A 22,658-nucleotide genomic window follows, 5' to 3' on the forward strand; every position below is an offset into this window, starting at 1 on the left:
GAGAATAAATAAAAAAATCCCCACCTGGTCTGCTTATATTGGTCTGGTTATTAAGCAAGTGGCCTGTCTTTCCGCCATTTGGACAACGCCTCCACATTGTTAGGGCGGACACAAGACCATCGCATGATTATATACAGTATCTCTGACCCTAACCATAACATTAACCTCTAACCCTAACCTTAACCCCTAACCCACATTCCAATTGATTGTAAGATTAAGCAAACATCTCCACCTTTCCTATGGGCATTTCCTGTTGATACTGTTGTAGGTATAGTAGGGGGAGCTGAAACAGGACACACTTCCTTTAATACCAAAATATAGGGCACCTTTGGATAACACAACAGATCTGGTTATATAGATACTACACATCCAACAAAGATTTCTGCATTTGTCCTTATTGATGTTGTGCCAGTGTCTTTGTTTGCATGCCATTTTATTTCCTGAGGGATTCCACCACAAAGTGATTTTGAAATGAATGGGAATAGATAGGGATTGATGTACTTTTTGTGTAGATACTGCCCCCTACATGAAAAACATGAAACTGCAACTGATATGTCCAAGTATTTTGACCAGCAGAGGGCACTTTTGGGGGTCCACAGAGAAAAACAGATGGGGTTCGACTGTTGTCTTTCCCTTTCCAAAGGGACCAGCTACCCATGTCTGGGCAGGCAGTGTACTTGTTAACAGACTCACAGATGCTCCTATAGGACTGCAGCCACAGGACGCAGAGAGAGAGTTCCCCAAGCTTCGGCATCTCACCACGGATTGGCACATTCTTCTCTTCTCCTAAATTAACTTCTGCTGAGGGGCCTCATTTTTACCACGTCTCCTGCAGTGATCAAAGCTGGCAAGTTTTGGAATTTAAAGAAAATCTACTTTTCAGGCTACTCATCTCACGATGATTCCCTTTATTTCATTGGTGATACTATTGACAGTGTGGGCTTCCGATGCAAAAAATGTTCCACAGACAAACAGTGCATCTGTTGAAAAGGATATGTCAAATCTCGACATTCAAGTCATTCAAAGCCATGGTTATGGTGATGAGGATGTAAAACAACTGCAATTTGACAAGCAGCACAAGAGAGCGCCGCGGGGCGCAGAGACCATGGACACAGACGCAGGTGAACCTCAGTCTACCTTCTCACAGTCTTATGAGAATGAATTCTTCACCACACCCAGAGCCACCCAGTTCTCTAACTCAACCTTAGACACTGGAGCCACTGGGGCCAACACAGATGGGGACCAGGACAATACCAGCACCACAGAGCGGGGCATCACCCACATCCACAACCCTCTGTACCCAGTGACTGACAGCTCCTACACTGCCTACGCTGTCATGTTCCTGTCCCTGGTGGTGTTCGCTGTAGGGATTATAGGGAACCTGGCTGTGATGTGCATCGTCTGGCACAACTACTACATGAGGAGTGCCTGGAACTACATCCTGGCCAGCTTGGCTTTCTGGGATTTCCTGGTGCTCTGCTTCTGTTTACCTGTGGTGGTCTTCAATGAGCTCACCAATAAGAGGCTGCTGGGGGACATCTCATGCAGAGTGGTACCATATATGGAGGTGGGTTTGATTCCCTTAGCCCCCCCCCCACACACCATCATCACACCCCACCTCCCCTCACCCCTCCCGCCGTGTTGGAATCACTGTGGCCTTGTATGAGAATTATTAATGAGCATGGCTATGATCCCCAAGGACAGGTTTAGTACCTGCTGTTGCCTAAAACAACCCTCCATTTATTGTTGCATTGTTGCAAATCAGCCAGTAAAATAAACGAATGGGTTGAATAATGTTTATGGGCCACATAGTGTTTTGAAATGTAAAATTTTGTAAACGTTTAAAACTTTTACCAATGTAATATTTATAGTACAATTTTATGGTGAATTACATAGTTGTATGTAAGCCATGCATTTTGTGTACAATTTTATCTTGTCAAACTACAATTTAAACTAATCATTTGAAATCTCTACAGCTCATGTAACAGGTTGGAAAGACTGCTTCCATGTTGAAACTGTTGTCTAATTGAAATGGCCAGTGATCCTGCCTTTAATCTGTTCTCTCAGACGGGTCATTTATGAGTGATGGGTTCAGAGTCTTAATGGGATATTTCTAGTTCCAGTGACATTCTGCTATAAAATAATGCTGTGTTAATAAATGGTATGTGCAAGTTGTGAAAATGTTTCCCTCATTCCACCCACATTTGTAGGTCAACAGATCATAACTGTCATACAAAAGAAGCATCTGCGGTAAGGATTTTGCAGAAGCAACAGCACACCATGAAAATTCTAGTATAGCTAACAAGTTTAACTCCATTTATCCCTCTAGGTGACTTCCCTAGGGGTGACTTCCTTCAGCCTGTGTGCCTTGGGTATCGACCGCTTTAATGCTACCACTAGCTCCCAGCCCAAGACCCGTCGGGTGGAGCGCTGTCAGTCCGTCCTGGCCAAGCTGCTGGTCATCTGGGTTGGTTCCATGGTGCTGGCGGCCCCAGAGCTGCTCCTATGGCAGCTCAGCCAGGCCGTGTCTCCAGCCACAGGGGCCTTGATGGACTCCTGCACCATGAACCCCACATCCAACCTTCCCGAGTCCATCTACGCCCTGGTCATCAACTACCACGAGTGCCGCATGTGGTGGTACTTTGGCTGCTACTTCTGCCTGCCCGTAGTCTTCACCCTACTGTGCCAGCTGGCCACCTGCCACGTGTCCAATGACGGTATCCCTGAGCGTCTGGAGGAGCGCTCCCCCTCCAAGAAGCAGAAGATACAACACAGTCAACAGGTGGAGCGCCAGCTCAACTGCACCGTGATGGCCCTGGCCGTGGTCTACGGCATCTGCGCCCTGCCAGAGAACGTGTGCAACATCGTTCTGGCCTACACCGCCATGCCCATCTCTGATGACACCGCCACCCTACTGGCCCTCATCAACCAGTTTTTCTTGTTCTTCAAGTCGTCGGTGACGCCGGTGCTGCTGTTGTGCCTCTGTAAGTCCCTGGGCCAGGCCTTCATGGACTGCTGCTGCTGCTGCTGTGAGGAGTGCCAACCCGGCAGTTCCTCTTCCCCTGGCACTGAGGCCAAACTCAAGAGCACATCCTCCATCTTCTTTGACAAAGCCAAGGACAGCTCCACCATCCTGTCAATCAGCGGGTCCAGCTGAATTGGCTTCTCCTGCCTGCCTTTTCTTTCCATCCAATCACCTAACCTGATTAGATGTGGTAACAAAACAACTCACCTTTCAGCAGTGGACATTCCAACCTCAACCTCAGCCCCTTTCCTCCCCAGTCCCACCACACAGGGATCAGATGCTGAATCTCTCCATGGACACGCCTTTTTTTTCAGTGTTATTAGTCAGAGGACTGGGACCATTGTCAGTGCCACCTTCTCTGTACCTTTAAAGTCTGTAATGTCTCTCCTTTTGATGTTCTCTCCAAATAGAGACCACACCCCATCCAGTTTTAAGGTGGTTCATTTTACAGGAAGTTAAGACTGACTAAGTGCAGATTAGGAGAAGAGCTCCAATTAATATCTTTGTAGAAGTGTCACCCCAATGTTTTCATCCTACGGATTATTAGATCAAGATAAACTGAGTATTATGTTAGATTATTATGATAGGTTTGACTAACTAACATTCCCTTGGAGCCTCAGAGTGTGGGGCACTGAGATAATTATTTTTGATGTCACAGCCTATTTACATATCTGTTAAACAATGTGTGTTCTCTCACTAGCCAACACAGACAAGTGTGCCATAGAATTTTCTTCATGCCCCCCCCCCCCCCCACCCCCCAACTCCAGATGGAGCTAATTCATCTTTAGCCATCCCGTATCACTGTATACATTATTACTTTGAGTTTTATTAATAATCAAGAGGGATGGTTAAGACGTAGTAATTTCCATCAAAGTGCTGTGAATAATAAATATTTGAGGAGATTATCATGAAAAGTCACTGTACAGAGGTCAAGGTTATCAACCGGTTATAAGAAGGTCAAGAGAGAAGTCACCTCAATTTGTGAATAAGAGAAAAAATGGTTCTGAGATGTAAATCCGGCTGTAGTCTTGTTAATTTATCCAATAAAGGTCTATAATTTATCAGCTCTTGTCATTTTTCTCCTAGAGGGGTGTTGGGTGATTAGTGCTTGACTGAGCATCCCATTGACCATCTGAAACTCAATAATGGGGTTGTCACCCTGAGCTGGAGCATATTTTTCCTCTCACTGATACAGGCTTTGGACAGCAGCAGAGCTGCTCTCATAAGGGTATCCTTGTTCTCCAGGGGCCGATGGAACCCTACATTCTGAATATCAATGCCGTGTTACTACAGTTGAGTTGCCAGGTTACCGTCCCAAAATTCACGTGTATTGCAGACTGGCCAAAGCCGGGCAGGCTTTCCACCATTTTCTCACCCTGCCCGGTTCCCCCGGAAACAAGGGGTTTTAACTGTCCAAATCAACATGGGGTGCTGCTGCATGTTCTCTCATGTTGTGGTGAAGGATAGAAGGAAAATAAATGATGTAGAAATGTTTCTAGTTTGTTTTATTTCACCTTTTTTATGGAGACGGACAAGGGCTAAGGTCAAAGTTGAATTTCTCTTTCTCAATTGCCACCGAAGTAACGGCTTTATAAAAGGTGAATGCCGACAAGAAAGAGGTAAAATGGGGCTGTTTGAAAGGGGATCATAAACATTTCCCAATTGTTTTTACACGGCCCCCTTGAACTTTGCGACCTTTTGCCACATTTCAGGCTTCAAACATAAAGATATAAAACTGTATTTTTTTGTGAAGAATCAACAACAAGTGGGACACAATCATGAAGTGGAACGACATTTATTGGATATTTCAAACTTTTTTAACAATGAAAAACTGAAAAATTGGGCGTGAAAAATGATTCAGCCCCCTTAAGTTAAGACTTTGTAGCGTCACCTTTTGATGCGATTACAGCTGTAAGTCGCTTGGGGTATGTCTCTATCAGTTTTGCACATCGAGAGACTGAAATGTTTTCCCATTCCTCCTTGCAAAACAGCTCGAGCTCAGTGAGGTTGGATGGAGAGCATTTGTGAAAAGCAGTTTTCAGTTCTTTCCACAGATTCTCAATTGGATTCAGGTCTGGACTTTGACTTGGCCATTCTAACACCTGGATATGTTTATTTTTGAACCATTCCATTGTAGATTTTGCTTTATGTTTTGGATCATTGTCTTGTTGGAAGACAAATCTCCGTCCCAGTCTCAGGTCTTTTGCAGACTCCATCAGGTTTTCTTCCAGAATGGTCCTGTATTTGGCTCCATCCATCTTCCCATCAATTTTAACCATCTTCCCTGTCCCTGCTGAAGAAAAGCAGGCCCAAACCATGATGCTGCCACCACCATGTTTGACAGTGGGTATGGTGTGTTCAGGGTGATGAGCTGTGTTGCTTTTACGCCAAACATAGCGTTTTGCATTGTTGCCAAAAAGTTCATTTTTGGTTTCATCTGACCAGAGCACCTTCTTACACATGTTTGATGTGTCTCCCAGGTGGCTTGTGGCAAACTTTAAACGACACTTTTTATGGATATCTTTAAGAAATGGCTTTCTTCTTGCCACTCTTCCATAAAGGCCAGATTTGTGCAATACACGACTGATTGTTGTCTTATGGACAGAGTCTCCCACCTCAGCTGTAGATCTCTGCAGTTAATCCAGAGTGATCATGGGCCTCTTGGCTGCATCTCTGATCAGTCTTTTCCTTGTATGAGCTGAAAGTTTAGAGGGACGGCCAGGTCTTGGTAGATTTGCAGTGGTCTGATACTCCTTCCATTACAATATTATCGCTTGCACAGTGCTCCTTGGGATGTTTAAAGCTTGGGAAATCTTTTTGCATCCAAATCCAGCTTTAAACTTCTTCACAACAGTATCTTGGACCTGCCTGGTGTGTTCCTTGTTCTTCATGATGCTCTCTGCGCTTTTAACGGACCTCTGAGACTATCACAGTGCAGGTGCATTTATACAGAGACATGATTACACACGGGTGGATTGTATTTATCATCATTAGTCATTTAGGTCAACATTGGATCATTCAGAGATCCTCACTGAACTTCTGGAGAGAGTTTTGCTGCACTGAAAGTAAAGGGGCTGAATAATTTTGCACGCCCAATTTTTGAGTTTTTGATTTGTTAAAAAAGTTTGAAATATCCAATAAATGTTGTTCCACTTCATGATTGTGTCCCACTTGTTGTTGATTCTTCACAAAAAAATACAGTTTTATATCTTTATGTTTGAAGCCTGAAATGTGGCAAAAGGTCGCAAAGTTCAAGGGGGCCGAATACTTTCGCAAGGCACTGTACCATAAATCCTTTGAAATAAGTATTACAGTATTACAGTATTACAAGCTTGCACACAAATAACACACACGGGCAGTGCCAGAAAATAGGTCCATTTACATTTCTGCACACTTGTCTTTGGTGTTTCACAAATATAATACCAATGATTTCTCCACAATGACTTCTTGCTTAACATGTTTTCAGTAATCTGACAATGCAGGGCAAAACTGAAATAGTTTCATAAAGTATTCAGTCATGTTCCTTTCAATCAAATGAGCCATGATCTCTGCTTTGTACAAGTGCATATGATCTGATCTATGTTGATACCTTCTATCCTATTTCTGCTTTTGATGCCAGCTCGCTATGTCATCATGTACATTGAACTTTTCATCCTGGATGACTCATTCTGTTTCTTCACCTGTTGTAGTGCTTCATAAACCGTCCCTCTGCCTCAGTCCTTGTATATTAGTGGACTGGCGTTGGATGTTGTGGCAGGGGCTGTCTGTTGATTTGTGTTGGTGGCTTCATTAAGGAAACAGAGAGGGGACTGTTAACTGTGCAGTCATTAGCGGCCAGGGGAGCTGAAGAGCTCTGTGCTCACTGCTAATGAGGCTCCAGCACCTCTCTCTCTCTCTCTCTCTCTCTCTCTCTCTCTCTCTCTCTCACACACACACACACACACACACACACACACACACACACACACACACACACACACACACACACACACACACACACACACACACACACACACACACACACACACACACACACACACACACACACACACACACACACACACACACACACACACAGTCATCTGCCCAGGCCCTGACAGCCTCTGAACAGGCTCCAAGACCCAGAGAGAGAAACTCTAAAGAGGTCAACCCCCCGACAAAACACCCTCCTTCTGTCTAACCCTGTCAATCAGTGCATATTTTAAGGAACCAGACTGTCTCTGTAGATTCCCACTGACTTCTAAGTCAATCACCATTGGTTATTGGTAGGCCCTATTGGCTTACAGGTGATCTTTGACATGCTTTCCAATCAGGTTTTCTTGAGTTTCATTGTGGCGGTGATCTCTGATTGAACCTAGCCCATCCATCAGAAAATGATCATGTCACCAAGCCCTAATATAGCAATTGAGAAAGCGAAATTCAACTTTGACCTTATTGTTGCGACCGTTGCAAAAAATAGAACAGGTAACGTTGCTATTTTGACCAGGCTGCTGCATGCAAACTGATGCTTTGATTATGCTTTTTCATAATAACAATGACAAGTTGATGTCGGAGAGCAACAATAAAATTACCATGGTTTAATATGTGCCAAAGTAGGTAAGATGATAGGGGACATTTAAACTGAGTTGGCAAGACTTTTAAACATATTACCACAATCATGACTAGCTCAGATGGCAGAAATAAACATACAGGCTTTGTTGCCGGCAATACCGTTCAGATATTTAAAAAACGTTGGCGGCATGCTAAAGTTGGTAACAAAACGTCTTGGTTTAAAAGGTGTGTATGAGAATGCGTGATTGTTTTCAGACTGTGAATGGCTCTCATGTCTGTCTCAGACACTCTCCGTGTGAATGTGTGACTGCATGTCAATGTTTTTTGTATGGTGAGAGGCAATTCTGTATGGATGCCTATGTCATTGAGTGAGAGAGGAGAGAGAGTGTGTCTCTCTCTCATGCTGCATGTCCTCTTTGGGTTGGCTCAGTGAACGCAGACTAATATGCCCTGAATGTCCCCACTTATGAACACAGAGCTGCCTCACCTCCCCCTGATGCGGGAACAGTGTTTGTTTTGTTCTGTGGGAATACTGACGAGGGTGGGGGGGAGCTCTCAGAACCATTCACCCCTGTTGTCATGGCAGAGGCCTGACAAGGCAGAGGCCTTGGCCCTTCCGAGAAACACAAACTGATCTGAATCAGAGAGATTGGCGCAGATCCTGAGCACGAACGGCCACACACACACACACACCGGCCCGCTCTGGACCCCAGGCTTCTATAGCCACCGGACCACCTTGTTCTCTCTGGACAGGAAGTCCTGGTCAGCCTCATTATATTGTGCTGTGATGCCAAGGAGAGACAAAAACAGAACTTGTCACAACTCGTTTGTATTCATGGCCAATGGCGGTTAAACCCAGAGGAGAGTAGAGAGGGAAGTAACTTATTTTCAGCTTTAGTCTGGCCATTCTGAGATCACCACTTCCATAGCACCTCTCTGGTACCCACAATTCCTCCCCTCTTTGGGGTCTGGGTGATTGGGAAGCCCTCCAAAACACCTCAATCCAACTTATTTGGATTGAGGTGAGATTTGACATACACAAAAGCTTCACACACTTGTTGAAAATCAGTTCTGCGAAAGGGACTGAGAAAGATTGTGTTGTGGGGGTAGAAAGAAATCCCCTGAATTGTTTCGTGTAAGCATGTTAGAGCCTAACTGCTGTTTTAGGTGTAGAGTTCTTAGTTTACAAATCCCTCTTCCATACGAGCATTAGACTAAATCTAAAATGGCCATTTTTGCATAGTTAAATATACAGAGAAAAAAATACACAGTAACAACAGATCTCTAAAATCAATTATTTTAAAGTAAAAGTGCCAGTCAGTGGTATTAGTTTCCCCACAGGGCAGCATTGTGTTCAACAGACAGAACAATATAATGATGCATCATAGTAGCCTGCTCACCATGCTGCTTGGCTAAATAATGCAGAAGTGGATCATCTCAAAGTGACAGCCCTGAGGTTATTAACCATGAATCCTGCCAAACGTCCTATCTAATGCACGACCTTCTATCATTAGAAACTGTCCCTCAGAATGCTCATTATAATGCGATAGAAACCAGATCTGAAGTCGTTTAAACCACACACATACAAATGTATACCATGTATGCGTTCAGAATAGTTGAGGGTTTGACTGCCTTCGTCTATTCTCAATCACCCAGAAAGGATCTGTGACTGGGAAGCTACTGCCCCCTGCTGTTCACAATACTTGCTTAATGTAGGTAGGCTTGGATCTTCCCTTGAGGAAATCCTTTACACACACACATACATATGAACTCAGCAAAAAAAGAAACGTCCTCTCACTGTCAACTGCGTTTATTTTCAGCAAACTTAACATGTGTAAATATTTGTATGAACATGACAAGATTCAACAACTGAGACAAACTGAACAAGTTCCAGACATGTGACTAACAGAAATGGAAAAATGTGTCCCTGAACAAAGGAGGGGTCAAAATCAAAAGTAACAATCGGTATCTGGTGTGGCCACCAGCTGCATTAAGTACTGCAGTGCATCTCCTCCTCATGGACTGCACCAGATTTGCTAGCTCTTGCTGTGAGATGTTACACCACTCTTCCACCAAGGCACTTGCAAGTTCCCGGACAATTCTGGGGGCCCTAGCCCTCACCCTCCAATCCAACAGGTCCCAGACGTGCACAATGGGATTGAGATCCGAGCTCTTCGCTGGCCATGGCAGAATACTGACATTCCTGTCTTGCAGGAAATCACACACAGAATGAGCAGTATGGCTGGTGGCATTATCATGCTGGAGGGTCATGTCAAGATGAACCTGCAGGAAGGGTACCACATGAGGGAGGATGTCTTCCCTGTAACGCACAGCATTGAGATTGCCTGCAATGACAACAAGCTCAGTCCGATGATGCTGTGACACACAGCCCCAAATCATGACGGACCCTCCACCTCCAAATCGATCCCGTTCCAGAGTACAGGCCTCGGTGTAACACCCATTCCTTCGACGATAAACGCGAATCCGACTATCACCCCTGGTGAGACAAAGCCGCGACTCGTCAGTGAAGAGCACCGTCTTAGGCATCTCACAGTACGGACATCGCAATTTATTGCCCTGGCCACATCTGCAGTCCTCATGCCTCCTTGCAGCATGCCTAAGGCATGTTCACGCAGATGAGCAGGGACCCTGGGAATCTTTCTTTTGGTGTTTTTCAGTCAGTAGAAAGGCCTCTTTAGTGTCCTAAGTTTTCATAACGGACCTAAATTGCCTGTTAGTGTCTTAACGACCAATCCACAGGTGCATGTTAATGAATTGTTTACGGTTTATTGAACAAGCATGGGAAACGGTGTTTAAACCCTTTACAATGAAGATCTGTGAAGTTATTTGGATTTTTACAAATTATCTTTGAAAGACAGGGTCCTGAAAAGGGGACGTTTCTTTTTTTTGCTGAGTTTATATATGGCAAGAGGTAAAAGTTGGCGGTGTCACTGCTATTTTTCCTCATTGACTGAAGTGATTACTTCTCGTCACAACCTTTCCCTCAGGTTGTGACGAGTGCCGTGGCATGGACCTTTACTGAGAGCAACAGAAACACTAACTTTCTCCCACATTGACTCCTTCATACACACGAAACAGACAGACAACATCACATGGAAAGCACCAACCATCATCCCAACAACCCAAAGCTACAGTGAGATTCTATATTGTTTGGCAACAATAACCATATGAATTCTGCAGACCATGTATGAAGTTGTTTTCACCATTGTTTTTAGTTAGTATTATACACAATCATCAATTTAATTGAAACAATGTACAAACAGGTTAAACCAGATACAGTATTTACTATTATTTGTCATAAAAAATAACAATTTTTAGTTCATTCTCAAAGGTCCCACAAATACTTATGCCCAAGCATGCAAACAAATAAGTAAAGATATTTTGCTGCGGGTTGTCAATAATCAAAAATGACTTAGGTAATTTTGGCAATGTAGGAAGCAGAATAATTCATAGACATGTAAGTTTAGTTTATACAAAATTAGAAAGAAGCCTTCACCGTCAGTGGCACCTGTACAATCTCAATTTATCGAGTGGACTTCTTTATCAACAGTCACCGAATAACAGATTTGACATTTTATAATTGGGTTATTCATGACTCATGATGAGACAAAAACTGGCCAAGTAGTATCTGTACATTACTGGTTGGAATTGAGCTATTACATAAATTAATGGTAAGAAAGGGGAAAGAATATGCAAAAATCAATAAATAAATATATATTTTGTTTATAAACCATGTGTTGCAGATAATGCTTGACCATAGACATGGCCTATGAAAATGTAAAAAGGCCAGGTTGCTTAGTTTAAAGAAACCCTGTCTGCTGTTTCTAAAGTAACAGAAGGGTGTCTGGGCGACAGACAGAGATGACGACATATCACGCAAATGTATATATAGATATATATTGACAATAGAGATTACGTCAAAGGTACTCTTTAACAACACCTACCATTAGCCTTTAAAAAAATGAGACGGAGATACTTGTACACACTCCATGTATTTAAATCAAATGGTGTAATGCTCCCCCTTCAAAAAAGGTACATACATGTACAGTACCATTTCAGTTGAGCACCGACATTGGGAAGTGATAAGACTATGGCCTGAGTCTTATATTGTTTGAGATTTGATATCAGCATTCTAAACTTGACTTAGGGGGTGTTAATTGATGCAGTGTTCAGAGTCCATAGTCTTTTCTACCTATTGGGATCAGAGGTTACGTACAGTACTCCGCCCTGTCTCCGGATCAGTTGAATATGAACCTCAACAGAGATGGTGAAGTATGAAATATGAACACAATTATATTTTTTTTTCATTTTTCAGGGCAGCTAAGTACCACTTTATCCATCAGAGGTCATATGTCACTACAATAATTATTATATTACAAAAAAGAAAATGAACAGTGCAAGTAAAACGTTTCCAGGCTCTCTTCAGGAGAGTGGAATCAGGCAAGGAGTCTTGGCAAGAGAGGGCCATCCAAAGAAAATAGGGGGAGAATGGACAAGCTTGGGAGGAGAGAGGACAGGGTGTAAGGGACCTGTGCAGGCCTGTGGGGTGGTCTCAGGACTGTGACCGTGAGATGTGGTTCTCATGAAGTGCTCCGCTTGGTTCTGGAGTGCTGGATCAGCCACTGTAGTGTTATATCTGGGGGTAAAATAACAGAAGTTTAAAATGCAATGAAATAAATAAGAAAATGGAAATAACAAGTCATGAAGTCGTCAGATACTGACCAATGTTGTCCTTTTCCTTGCAAGAGATAGAGTAACAGCAGATCTCTCTGTCCTGGATGGCTGAGAGGTTCCTGTGGATCACAGAACAGCCATGAGTATCACTCATTCTCTCTCTCACACACACACACACACACACACACACACACACACACACACACACACACACACAGACACACACACACACACACACACACACACACACACACACACACACACACACAGCTGGTGCTTACATCCTCTCAATCAGCTCTTTCTCATCAAGCGACCCAGGAAGATCTCTCTTGTTCCCCAAGACAAGAACCTGTGAGGGGGAAACAATATGGAGAGTTGGACAAAGTCAAAGTAATATGAATATAGGCCATTGAGCAGACGCTTTTATCCAAAGCTACTTAGTCATGAGTGCATACATGTTACTACATATGGGTGGTCCCAGGAATCCAACCCACTATCCTGCATTGCAAGCGACCATGCTCTACCAACAGAGCTCGAGGACCACACAAGGAAATTGAAGCAATTAGGCCTACTACTGTAGCTATTAGATCAGCCAGTTCTGTATGCGGTACTCACAGGAATACCCTGGAGCTGGGGCTTGTCCAACAAGTTGTGTAGTTCATTCTTAGAGGCCTCGATTTTCTCTGGGTCAGCTGCATCAACCATGTACCTTTAAAATGATATGGTTTCAAAAGGCTGAATAAATATCCTTATTTGAAATGGGCAACCAATATAATTGACCACCCCCACCACAAGGGGTAGGAGGCATGACTGAGTCCATGCTGTTACTCACACGATGGCACTGACTCCTCGGCAGTATCGCTCCCACATACTCCTGAATCGAGGCTGACCACCGATATCCCACAGCTAGAAAAGCAAGGGAACAAAACATCAATACAGCCTTGATACTGTGAAGCTAATACGTTTTTACACCTTTCACAATGAATAAAATAGCTTTAGTGAGTCACAGTCAATCTGAGAGCCCATCCAAGATTCCCCTAAATACTTAACTCTCCTCTCGCTGGAGTAACCAAGTGATGAAACAAGTATGACCATTAAGTGGCCTGACCCCTGTCCGTTGACCTGGCAGTGTACTGACCTTAATGGTGACGTTTCCCTTGGTGATTTTCCTCATGTTGAAGCCCACTGTGGGAATCATGTCTTCACTGAACTGGCCTGACTGCAAGGGGTTAAGAATAGAGGTGGGTTACAGATTTAGTTCAATTAAATCACCTGGCAAATACTGTTTGTAATATTGCTAGGACTTAAATTGTGAAATATGATCCTGTCGCTCATAAAACTGACCCTAGTAATTTCATGAAAGGGACTTAAGAAATACGATTGAATGCACTGTGCACAAGTGAACTGTCGGGACATACACGTGTGTGATGGGGGGATGATGATAGGCGAGTATTGTCCGTTTCCACGGGTCACGGTGTGGTGACACTACTGCATGCCTCATGTGCATGCTGTCGTTAAGCGAACAGAGCTAGGGTCATCATCAGCGCCGGTACATGTCAGCAACGACACACGTTAGCTTCCTCGCTAAAGCCGATATTTAAATTATGTCATCGAGACGTAGCTAGCTAACATGATACAAAATTGATATAACAACAGAAGCTAGCTAACGCTGTCTAAGTGCTGAGCTAGCACGCGCTTGCGTTGGTGGAGCACACGAGCAGACATCTCGATCTGTTCAACAAGGACACATCCGCAGATCAGAGGACAGTAATAAATTATTGACCGTACCGCAATCACGTTCACGAAGGTTGTCTTTCCCGAATACTGTAGTCCCACCAAAGTCAACTCCATCTCCTCCTTCCAAAATAGTGCTTTAAACCAGTCAAGGAGCTTGTTGATCAAAGCGATCATTCTGGGAGCGTTGTGATGGCACTGCTACTACTGGGAAAGGGAGCTTGCTCGCCAGCTAGCTAACGTGAGTTACAAGTTCCCTAGCTAGCGCTATCTAGCGTGCAGTGGCAACACAGTAACGTTACATACAGAACGAATAGCGTGCCTGTAATGAATACTCGCTAAATAATCTGTTTTGCGCGCACGTGTTGGCTATATTATTTGAGGGTTTTTCAGTTATCTGCCTTGTTTACTATGCCTCTTTCCTCCCTGTCTGTATTTTCCAATAAGGGTTGTTCTTCCTCATTGAGTGGGGTTTCAGAATCACGTAGTGAGAGGAGTGCTCGATAAAGAGGGTACTCAGCGCAAATGAGGCTCTGCTTTCCCGAGACTTGCCCTCTGCTGGAGAGAAGGAACATTACCGTAGCTCTTGTGTATTTATTTTCTGTTCCACATATCACCATGTATTGATCAATGATGAAATAAACCTGGAACCTGGAAAAGCATCAAATAATAATACATGTATTTATCTACTATATGTATTTATTCTTCAGCATGTCTAGTGAACTGCAATTAGGTCTAATTAGAGCCAAGGACATTATGCATAATACTTGTTTTTATTATCATGGTAGCAAATATGGACAATATTAATACTGATGACGTTGAATAAAATTCTAACTGCATGGTGTGGTGAATACCACATCACATGCCCATCAAAATGCCACAATCATTGTCACGGTCAAGAGGATGAGATGGCCACAGTGTGTGAGCAGATTTCCAGGAGCTTATTCCCCCATGCGGAAATATCAAGTTTTAGCTGGGGTTTCTCTGTCACCGCATGTCCCCGTAGTTTTAATGGTCTGGATAGGGACAGGGCTCTCTGAGCCACTGTCTGTGTTCCCCATCTGCCTACTGTACTGAGCCAGGGTGAGGTACAGGAACTGGTACTGCTCACTGGTCTGGATCATACCACCCCTAAAAACACAGAGGCGGAGAGAGTGAGGGAGCAGCATTGTTTAGGGCAGCATCCCCAAACTACACCATTTTTTTCATAACTCAAGATAAATATCAAATGCTGTGTTTGAACCAAAGTGCTCACTTGATAGTTTATGTGATAAGTAACAGAGTTTGGTTTAAATTTGCTTGTCACTTTAGTTTCAAGTTTGAATGACACATGCACAAGTACAGTGAAATGCCTTTCTTGCGAACTCAAAGCCCAACAATGCAATAGTCAACAACAGTGTATTACTAGAAATAAAGAAAAAACACGAGAAATAAGAATAATAAATATGAAATACGCAGTTAAGTAAGTAAGCATACTATATACAGGAAATATTTAAAAAAATAGTTTCAATAGCATATTTACATGTGCAGGGATAGTGGAGTGGTGGAGGTAGGCATGTATAGGGGTAAGGTGACTAGGCAACAGGTTACTACCAGAAGCAGGGCGGATGGCCAAAGTGTGTAGTGGCTAGTACCTGTCGAGGCGTAGCTTACAGACGATCCGAAGCACATCAGCCTTACTCGTGTGTTGCAGCTGCAGGCATCCAATGCTGCTGGCGATGAAACAACCTGTTCTGCCAATCCCTGCACTGCAAGACAGAGCCCATGAGATCATGTCAAATAGAGCTGTAACATTCAAACGTCTGTCATACAGTGTATTTATTACTTTAGTCTTTCTGATGCAGTATCTACCAGAAATACACAGTCCACTTGTACATTATACTGTATATCACAAAACAAACGGAACTCCATAGCATTCACCTTTTCTGTCAGTAAGTGAATTCAAGCCATTCACCATGAATCATTTCGGAGCCTAATTCTGACTGACATGGTATGTGAAAGGAGCCTCCCTAAGCTGTCGCAACGTATAAATCCTCTGGAAGTGAGATCCGTTCAAGCAGCCAAGGGCTATTTTCTTTTCAAGGACATTCTATCATGCGTCATTGTTTGATCTTCACATTTATTATATTGATAGCTAATGAGAACCCGTGTTAAGGGGTGTGCTAGTGGGACCTGCAGTGGACGATGGTGGGTCCTGGGCTGGGTATGGACTGCCTGTGTTCATCCACATCCACCACCAGTCTGAGCAGGGGCCCAGTGCAGTCTGGGGTCTGGTGGTCTGGCCATGTGGAGTACCAGTAGTGTCTTACCTGCCTGTGCTCTGAGCCCACCTGTCAGACACTTTGTTGTTAGTGAATTATTTGGTTCATTCTTTCATTCATTCAATCATTCATTCAGAAGTTCGGAATTTTTAAAACTGGTGTAACCCAGCACTTTGACTGGCATTACTTCACACTTTACAGATGATAATAACCTACTATTTCACCTGTATAATCATATCTCGAATGGTGTAGCCATCACATTCTTTCACAATGGACACTCTGACCTCAAATCTGCCATAGCTGCCGTCCTTCTCTGGCCAGTAAAGCTCGCACTTCTGAAAAACAGGACACACTTTTTGTAAACTGTAGACTTAAACATCAATATGTCTGTCAACGGAAAACATTGATGAAAGCTATGGAGGTGGGATAAAATTGACACATCCCTGTCACCTCGTTCTTCTCCTTTAGCTTGGTGATCATGACAATGGTGGTGGATCCCTCCTGCCACACCATCTCCCAGAAGTCATGCACAGTGTTGAGCATGGGGCCCTGGGTGGCGATGTAGGCACTGGGTGCACCGTTGTAACCCTGCGTGGGAGATAGCAAGAGTTGAGGCTGTGTCGTTCGTTTCCACTTTGACTTCCTGTGGGTTTCCTTGGTTCACATGATACGCCCACGTAAACCAACCGTATCACTCTTTACATCATTAAAGGGGCAAGCTACAGTTGCTGCATCCATTTTTGGACTGAGAAATGAGTGATATGTAGGATTGATTTTTGAAGAATATAACTGCCTCATGAGCTTAGTCCAACTGTAGTACACTCTTAGAAAAAGGGATCCAAAAGGGTTCTTCCGCTGTCCCCATAGGATAACCCTTTTTGGTTCTAGGTAGAACCCTTTTGGGTTCCATGTAGAACCTGCAGAGGAAAAGGTTATGCATGGAACCCAAAAGGGTTCTACCTGGAACCAAAAGTGTTCTACAGTACCTGGCACCAGAAATGGTTCTTCAAAGTGTTCTCCTATCGGGACAGCCGAAGAACCCTTTTAAGTTCTAGATAAGCAGCCAAAGTATAAGCTTGTTTTACTCCCATGTTTGTAAACAAAGTAAATGTACACATACACTGTATAGACTCAAAACATGATTAAAACTATAATTTTTTATCTCATGGATGGTCAGTACTTGCATCTATAGCTCTGTCTATGAATTTGAGAATGGTTACATTTCTCCAGCCCCATCCCACAGCTTTTTTGCAAAATAGTGGTGGCGAGTACGTTTTGTTATAGTTTCAACTGCTGATTGCCGCTTTAACATACACTGTGCAGTGTGTATTCTTGACTTTCTCCTCACCGTTTGTATTACTCTTACTTTAAGTTCGCTTGATACAGTTGTGTCAAAAATGCATAAATAAAGACCGTGGTTGTAATAATGCATGATTCTAACCTTTATGTAGTTTGCATTGATGTATCTCTCAGTATCACCCGCTTCCTCCGCTGCAGGGTTTCTCAGACACACGCGGGTCTCAGGATCTGGTTAACATGATGATAGTGTTTACATTGCCTGGGTACCAACGTGTTTCAGCATTTATCAACTATTTCTTCACATGTGACTTAGGCACTCACTTGGCAGTATGGTCTTGTATCTGTCTTTTAAGGCGTGTCCTGGAATGTCCAGCTCTGCAGGGTTGACAAAGTTTGGAGGAATCTTCTGTTGGAAAGAATGGACAGGCTAAGGCTACAGATTCCACCTGATCCTACATGCAGTCAATCTCTGCACATACAGTTACAGTAGACATTAACCTGGTACTCTGAGTTCAGCCTGCTGGTCTCGTCAGATGCCTCCTGGAGCTGAGAGGGGGTCAGAGGGCGTGTTGAGGTCCTCAGCAGGTGGAGGAGGGTCTCTCTGGGGGTGGAGATGGAGCACAAGGGCTCCACCGCACCCAGGCTGAGACTGCTCACGTCCAGCACCAGGGACACATTGGAGCCCCGTCTGAGGATGTATGGAACCACAGTGAGGACAAAAGGTCAGGAACTCTGTTCAATAAATATAATGACAGTACTGTTTATTATCATGGATGTCTCTCTACCTCTCCTGGAGCTGGAATGGCTTGCGAGGAGCTGTGGCAGCAGGGCAGGGGAATGAGTGTTCCTGGTCCACAGGTTGTGATGATGATGGGGATTCTACTGACTCATTCATGGTGGTGTGTGGAACGACTGGGAGGTTTAGAAGGATACCATACAACCATACTCGACTGACATCTGCTCATAGAGTGAAAATGGACCTGAGAGAGAGAGAGAGAGAGAGAGTAGGGAACTACATCTAGTTCAACTAGTAATTTAACTATATTTTGCATTAGCTTGGTGGTAGCGGAACTAAATTCGAATCTAGGTAGTCTTTTCAGTATAACTTTTTTTTTTGCCATGTAGTGTTGTAGCTACAGTAACTACTGAAAGTACACACTACTTTTTTTGGCTGAAGGAGCCAATCATTTCCAGCATCAGACCTGCCTAATGGTCACTTGAAATATTGTTTTTGTGTTTAATAGGCTAAAGTGATCTGTTCTTGCCATTTATAGTCTATGACAGGGATCATCAACTAGATTCAGCCACAGGCCGATTTTTGCCTGAGTGGGCTGGAACATAATTACTAATAATTTGTAGACCGCAAATTGACCGCAAGAATCCCAAAGCGATATAATTGACTAAAACATAATAATTTTGTCACATCTTCTCCTGCAACGCCCTCTACTGCTCATCCTGTGTCGCCTTGATCTGCTGTCTCCCCCAGTGTTCTTTCCCTCGTGTGTGTGTGTGTGTGTGTGTGTATGTGTGTGTGTGTGTGTGTGTGTGTGTGTGTGTGTGTGTGTGTGTGTGTGTGTGTGTGTGTGTGTGTGTGTGTGTGTGTGTGTGTGGGTGGAGACAGGTGTGCTGGGGTCAAAGCAGATCTCCACCAGCTGCAACCTGTTCCATAATCAAGACCTCTACTAATACTCAGCCCTGCCTCTTCCACGCTGCCAGATCGTAATCTCTGCTCAGTCAGTCTATGTTGCTCGCCATTTGTTACTATTCAGATCCAGTTATCCTGTTGTGCCTGTTTTCCTCTCCGCTACAGTTCTGCTCACTCTGACTCTGGTCCCTGTCTCCAGTCCCACATCTCCTCATCCTGGTACTCTTTCCTGGATTCCCCACTCTTATTACTCCTTTACATTCCCCTCTGGACCTGCTTACCCTGTCCCAACCCCTCTCGCTCCAGCCTCAGCCTCCGTACCTGGTTTCCAGCAACCCGCCCGAGCTTCCCCTGACCTGCACTCCATCTCCCCCTTGTGTTTTAATAAATACCTTTGTTACTTTATCCCAGTCTCCTCTTCTGAGTCTGCTCTTTTGTTCCCCTTTTCCACTCCGCATAATAAATTTCAAACCTTGCTTACGTTTGTATACAATCACATACAGTGCCTTGCGAAAGTATTCGGCCCCCTTGAACTTTACGACCTTTTGCCACATTTCAGGCTTCAAACATAAAGATATTTGTGAAGAATCAACAACAAGTGGGACACAATCATGAAGTGGAACGACATTTATTGGATATTTCAACCTTTTTTAACAAATCAAAAACTCAAAAATTTGGCGTGCAAAATTATTCAGCCCCTTTACTTTCAGTGCAGCAAACTCTCTCCAGAAGTTCAGTGAGGATCTCTGAATGATCCAATGTTGACCTAAATGACTAATGATGATAATACAATCCACCTGTGTGTAATCATGTCTCCGTATAAATGCACCTGCACTGTGATAGTCTCAGAGGTCCATTAAAAGCGCAGAGAGCATCATGAAGAACAAGGAACACATCAGGCAGGTCCGAGATACTGTTGTGAAGAAGTTTAAAGCCGGATTTGGATACAAAAAGATTTCCCAAGCTTTAAACATCCCAAGGAGCACTGTGCAAGCGATAATATTGAAATGGAAGGAGTATCAGACCACTGCAAATCTACCAAGACCTGGCCGTCCCTCTAAACTTTCAGCTCATACAAGGAGAAGACTGATCAGAGATGCAGCCAAGAGGCCCATGATCACTCTGGATGAACTGCAGAGATCTACAGCTGAGGTGGGAGACTATGTCCATAGGACAACAATCAGTCGTATATTGCACAAATCTGGCCTTTATGGAAGAGTGGCAAGAAGAAAGCCATTTCTTAAAGATATCCATAAAAAGTGTCGTTTAAAGTTTGCCACAAGCCACCTGGGAGACACACCAAACATGTGGAAGAATGTGCTCTGGTCAGATGAAACCAAAATTGAACTTTTTGGCAATAATGCAAAACGGCGTAAAAGCAACACAGCTCATCACCCTGAACACACCATCTCCACTGTCAAACATGGTGGTGGCAGCATCATGGTTTGGGCCTGCTTTTCTTCAGCAGGGACAGGGAAGATGGTTCAAATTGATGGGAAGATGGATGGAGCCAAATACAGGACCATTCTGGCAGAAAACCTGATGGAGTCTGCAAAAGACCTGAGACTGGGATGGAGATTTGTCTTCCAACAAGACAATGATCCAAAACATAAAGCAAAATCTACAATGGAATGGTTTAAAAATAAACATATCCAGGTGTTAGAATGGCCAAGTCAAAGTCCAGACCTGAATCCAATCGAGAATCTGTGGAAAGAACTGAAAACTGCTGTTCACAAATGCTCTCCATCCAACCTCACTGAGCTCGAGCTGTTTTGCAAGGAGGAATAGGAAAAAAATTCAGTCTCTCAATGTGCAAAACTGATAGAGACATACCCCAAGCGACTTACAGCTGTAATCGCAGCAAAAGGTGGCGCTACAAAGTATTAACTTAAGGGGGCTGAATAATTTTGCACGCCCAATTTTTCAGTTTTTGATTTGTTAAAAAAGTTAGAAACATCCAATAAATGTCGTTCCACTTCATGATTGTGTCCCACTTGTTGTTGATTCTTCACAAAAAAATACAGTTTTATATCTTTATGTTTGAAACCTGAAATGTGGCAAAAGGTCGCAAAGTTCAAGGGGGCCGAATACTTTCGCAAGGCACTGTATATATATATATATATATATATATATATATATATATATATATATTATATTTATTTATTTATTTTTTATTTTTTTTACTTGGGGGGGGCCCAAAAAATTGCCTGCGGGCTGCCAGTTGGGGAACCCTGGTCTATGACATTTCAGATTTACATATGATAATTTTCACAAAGTAGTTTGGATGTAGTGAACTGCTTTTTCACAGTAACTTAAGTAAAGTAATATAGTAAACTATATTTTTCGTAGGGGTAGCTCTAGGGTAGCTTAACTTCTGTCAGTGTGAAGTAATTGGTAACTTGGTAAACTATCTTCTCAGAGTAGCTTCCCCAACACTAGAGATGGATAGGGAGAGAGAGAGTATTAAAGACTGTTAGTGAATTGACCTGTTGACCTTTACTGCCCACATCACTAATTCTGTGACAAACATACTCAGCCATTGTTTTTTTCCTTCTCTCTGTTCAACTAGTCTACCCAGACCTCAAAACTGGCATAAATCACACACGATTTTAACATCCAAAATCTCCATGGATCTTGTAATTAACAATTCTATTTTTATCACAACTGTATCATAAGTTTATTGCTTTATCACATTATTCCTTATTATACCAACACACCACAATAGCAATTCAATTCAGATGGAATTTGAAATATTTACCCTTATCAGCTCTTCTTGTCAAAAGTACAACAGCTAATGAAATATCTCACATCCCCTAAAACTGAGAAATGACATTCACAACACATGACACTCAGTAGAAAAAACACCATTGATTAACCATTTCTGTTTCAGATCATCATTTCTTTCCCATCTCTTGTTGCCAAACTGTCGCAAAACTGGATCTATCCATACCTGAATCCTGGGCTGTCGATTTGTCAGAATAATCCAGTCAAATTCAATATCTGCCGTTGACATGAACCAACCAGGGCAAGAAGAAACAAGTAATAACTGGAAAGTGAGAGAGAGAAACAGAAAGAGAGAGAGAGGGGGAGAAAGCGATAGAGACTGTCAGAAACAGAAAGAGAGAGAGAGAGGGGGAGAGAGAGATAGAGACAGTGAGAAATAGAGAGTGAGCAAGAACAGACGTGCAATCTTTTTGACACAGTGCCTCGGTATGTTAGTAGGCTAGCCTCTTTGGCTTCAGGTGAACGTCTAAACGATAGAGTGGCTGAAACATCACTGACAAGTTCCTGGAGGAAAGAGAGGCAGAGAGAATATTGTGAAGCTGAGCTGCTTTGGGAATAGGTGAATCAGTAGTCATTCCTCAATGACTCCAGGCTCAAGGCTGGCGCAAATGTGCATGTCAATAGCTGCCCATGATTTATTCATCATACTAACATTCTGTTTTGC

The 22,658-nt window shown here is 43.3% G+C and overlaps 3 protein-coding genes across 4 annotated transcripts; 1 reads left to right on the forward strand and 2 right to left on the reverse strand.

The window, feature by feature from the left end:
• Positions 1-646: 646 nt before the first annotated feature.
• LOC135504405 (G-protein coupled receptor 37-like 1) lies at positions 647-4,086 on the forward strand. The gene is made up of 2 exons (XM_064922987.1): positions 647-1,567; positions 2,330-4,086. Exons 1-2 carry the CDS (start codon positions 899-901, stop codon positions 3,155-3,157), a joined length of 1,497 nt encoding a protein of 498 aa, XP_064779059.1. The 5' UTR covers positions 647-898; the 3' UTR covers positions 3,158-4,086.
• A 6,699-nt stretch (positions 4,087-10,785) lies between these two features.
• LOC135504407 (ADP-ribosylation factor-like protein 8A) lies at positions 10,786-14,495 on the reverse strand. The gene is made up of 7 exons (XM_064922989.1): positions 14,060-14,495; positions 13,410-13,490; positions 13,104-13,177; positions 12,887-12,980; positions 12,553-12,620; positions 12,320-12,390; positions 10,786-12,233 (listed from the first exon to the last, which is right to left on the reverse strand). Exons 1-7 carry the CDS (start codon positions 14,180-14,182, stop codon positions 12,178-12,180), a joined length of 567 nt encoding a protein of 188 aa, XP_064779061.1. The 5' UTR covers positions 14,183-14,495; the 3' UTR covers positions 10,786-12,177.
• Positions 14,496-14,737: 242 nt separating this feature from the next.
• On the reverse strand, positions 14,738-22,345 carry LOC135503673 (tyrosine-protein phosphatase non-receptor type 7-like). Of its 2 annotated transcripts, XM_064921821.1 has the most exons (11): positions 22,161-22,345; positions 21,969-22,029; positions 18,351-18,545; positions 18,064-18,253; positions 17,887-17,971; positions 17,708-17,793; positions 16,717-16,854; positions 16,491-16,601; positions 16,178-16,335; positions 15,640-15,753; positions 14,738-15,136 (listed from the first exon to the last, which is right to left on the reverse strand). In XM_064921821.1, exons 3-11 carry the CDS (start codon positions 18,458-18,460, stop codon positions 14,968-14,970), a joined length of 1,161 nt encoding a protein of 386 aa, XP_064777893.1. In that variant the 5' UTR covers positions 18,461-18,545; positions 21,969-22,029; positions 22,161-22,345; the 3' UTR covers positions 14,738-14,967. The 2 variants fall into 2 exon arrangements, with proteins under 2 accessions (XP_064777893.1, XP_064777892.1); XM_064921820.1 differs by lacking the exon at positions 21,969-22,029 and having other exon boundaries at positions 22,161-22,344.
• Between the last annotated feature and the right edge of the window lie 313 nt (positions 22,346-22,658).

This window comes from Oncorhynchus masou, chromosome 18 (assembly GCF_036934945.1).
Source record: "Oncorhynchus masou masou isolate Uvic2021 chromosome 18, UVic_Omas_1.1, whole genome shotgun sequence".
Lineage (NCBI taxonomy): Eukaryota > Metazoa > Chordata > Actinopteri > Salmoniformes > Salmonidae > Oncorhynchus > Oncorhynchus masou.

Bases quoted from the DNA above. Each gene is read 5' to 3' on its own strand.
- LOC135504405 (XM_064922987.1), top strand. From the start codon at position 899: ATGATTCCCTTTATTTCATTGGTGATACTATTGACAGTGTGGGCTTCC. The intron at 1,568-2,329 runs GTGGGTTTGATT...TTATCCCTCTAG, and splicing joins GAGTGGTACCATATATGGAG to GTGACTTCCCTAGGGGTGAC.
- LOC135504407 (XM_064922989.1), bottom strand. From the start codon at position 14,182: ATGATCGCTTTGATCAACAAGCTCCTTGACTGGTTTAAAGCACTATTT. The intron at 13,178-13,409 runs GTCAGTACACTG...TTGCTTTTCTAG, and splicing joins AGGGAAACGTCACCATTAAG to CTGTGGGATATCGGTGGTCA. The intron at 12,234-12,319 runs GTCAGTATCTGA...TTTTACCCCCAG, and splicing joins CAAGGAAAAGGACAACATTG to ATATAACACTACAGTGGCTG.
- LOC135503673 (XM_064921821.1), bottom strand. From the start codon at position 18,460: ATGAATGAGTCAGTAGAATCCCCATCATCATCACAACCTGTGGACCAG. The intron at 16,855-17,707 runs GTTAGAATCATG...TCTCCCACGCAG, and splicing joins TCAATGCAAACTACATAAAG to GGTTACAACGGTGCACCCAG. The intron at 16,602-16,716 runs GTGACAGGGATG...CCTGTTTTTCAG, and splicing joins AGCTAAAGGAGAAGAACGAG to AAGTGCGAGCTTTACTGGCC.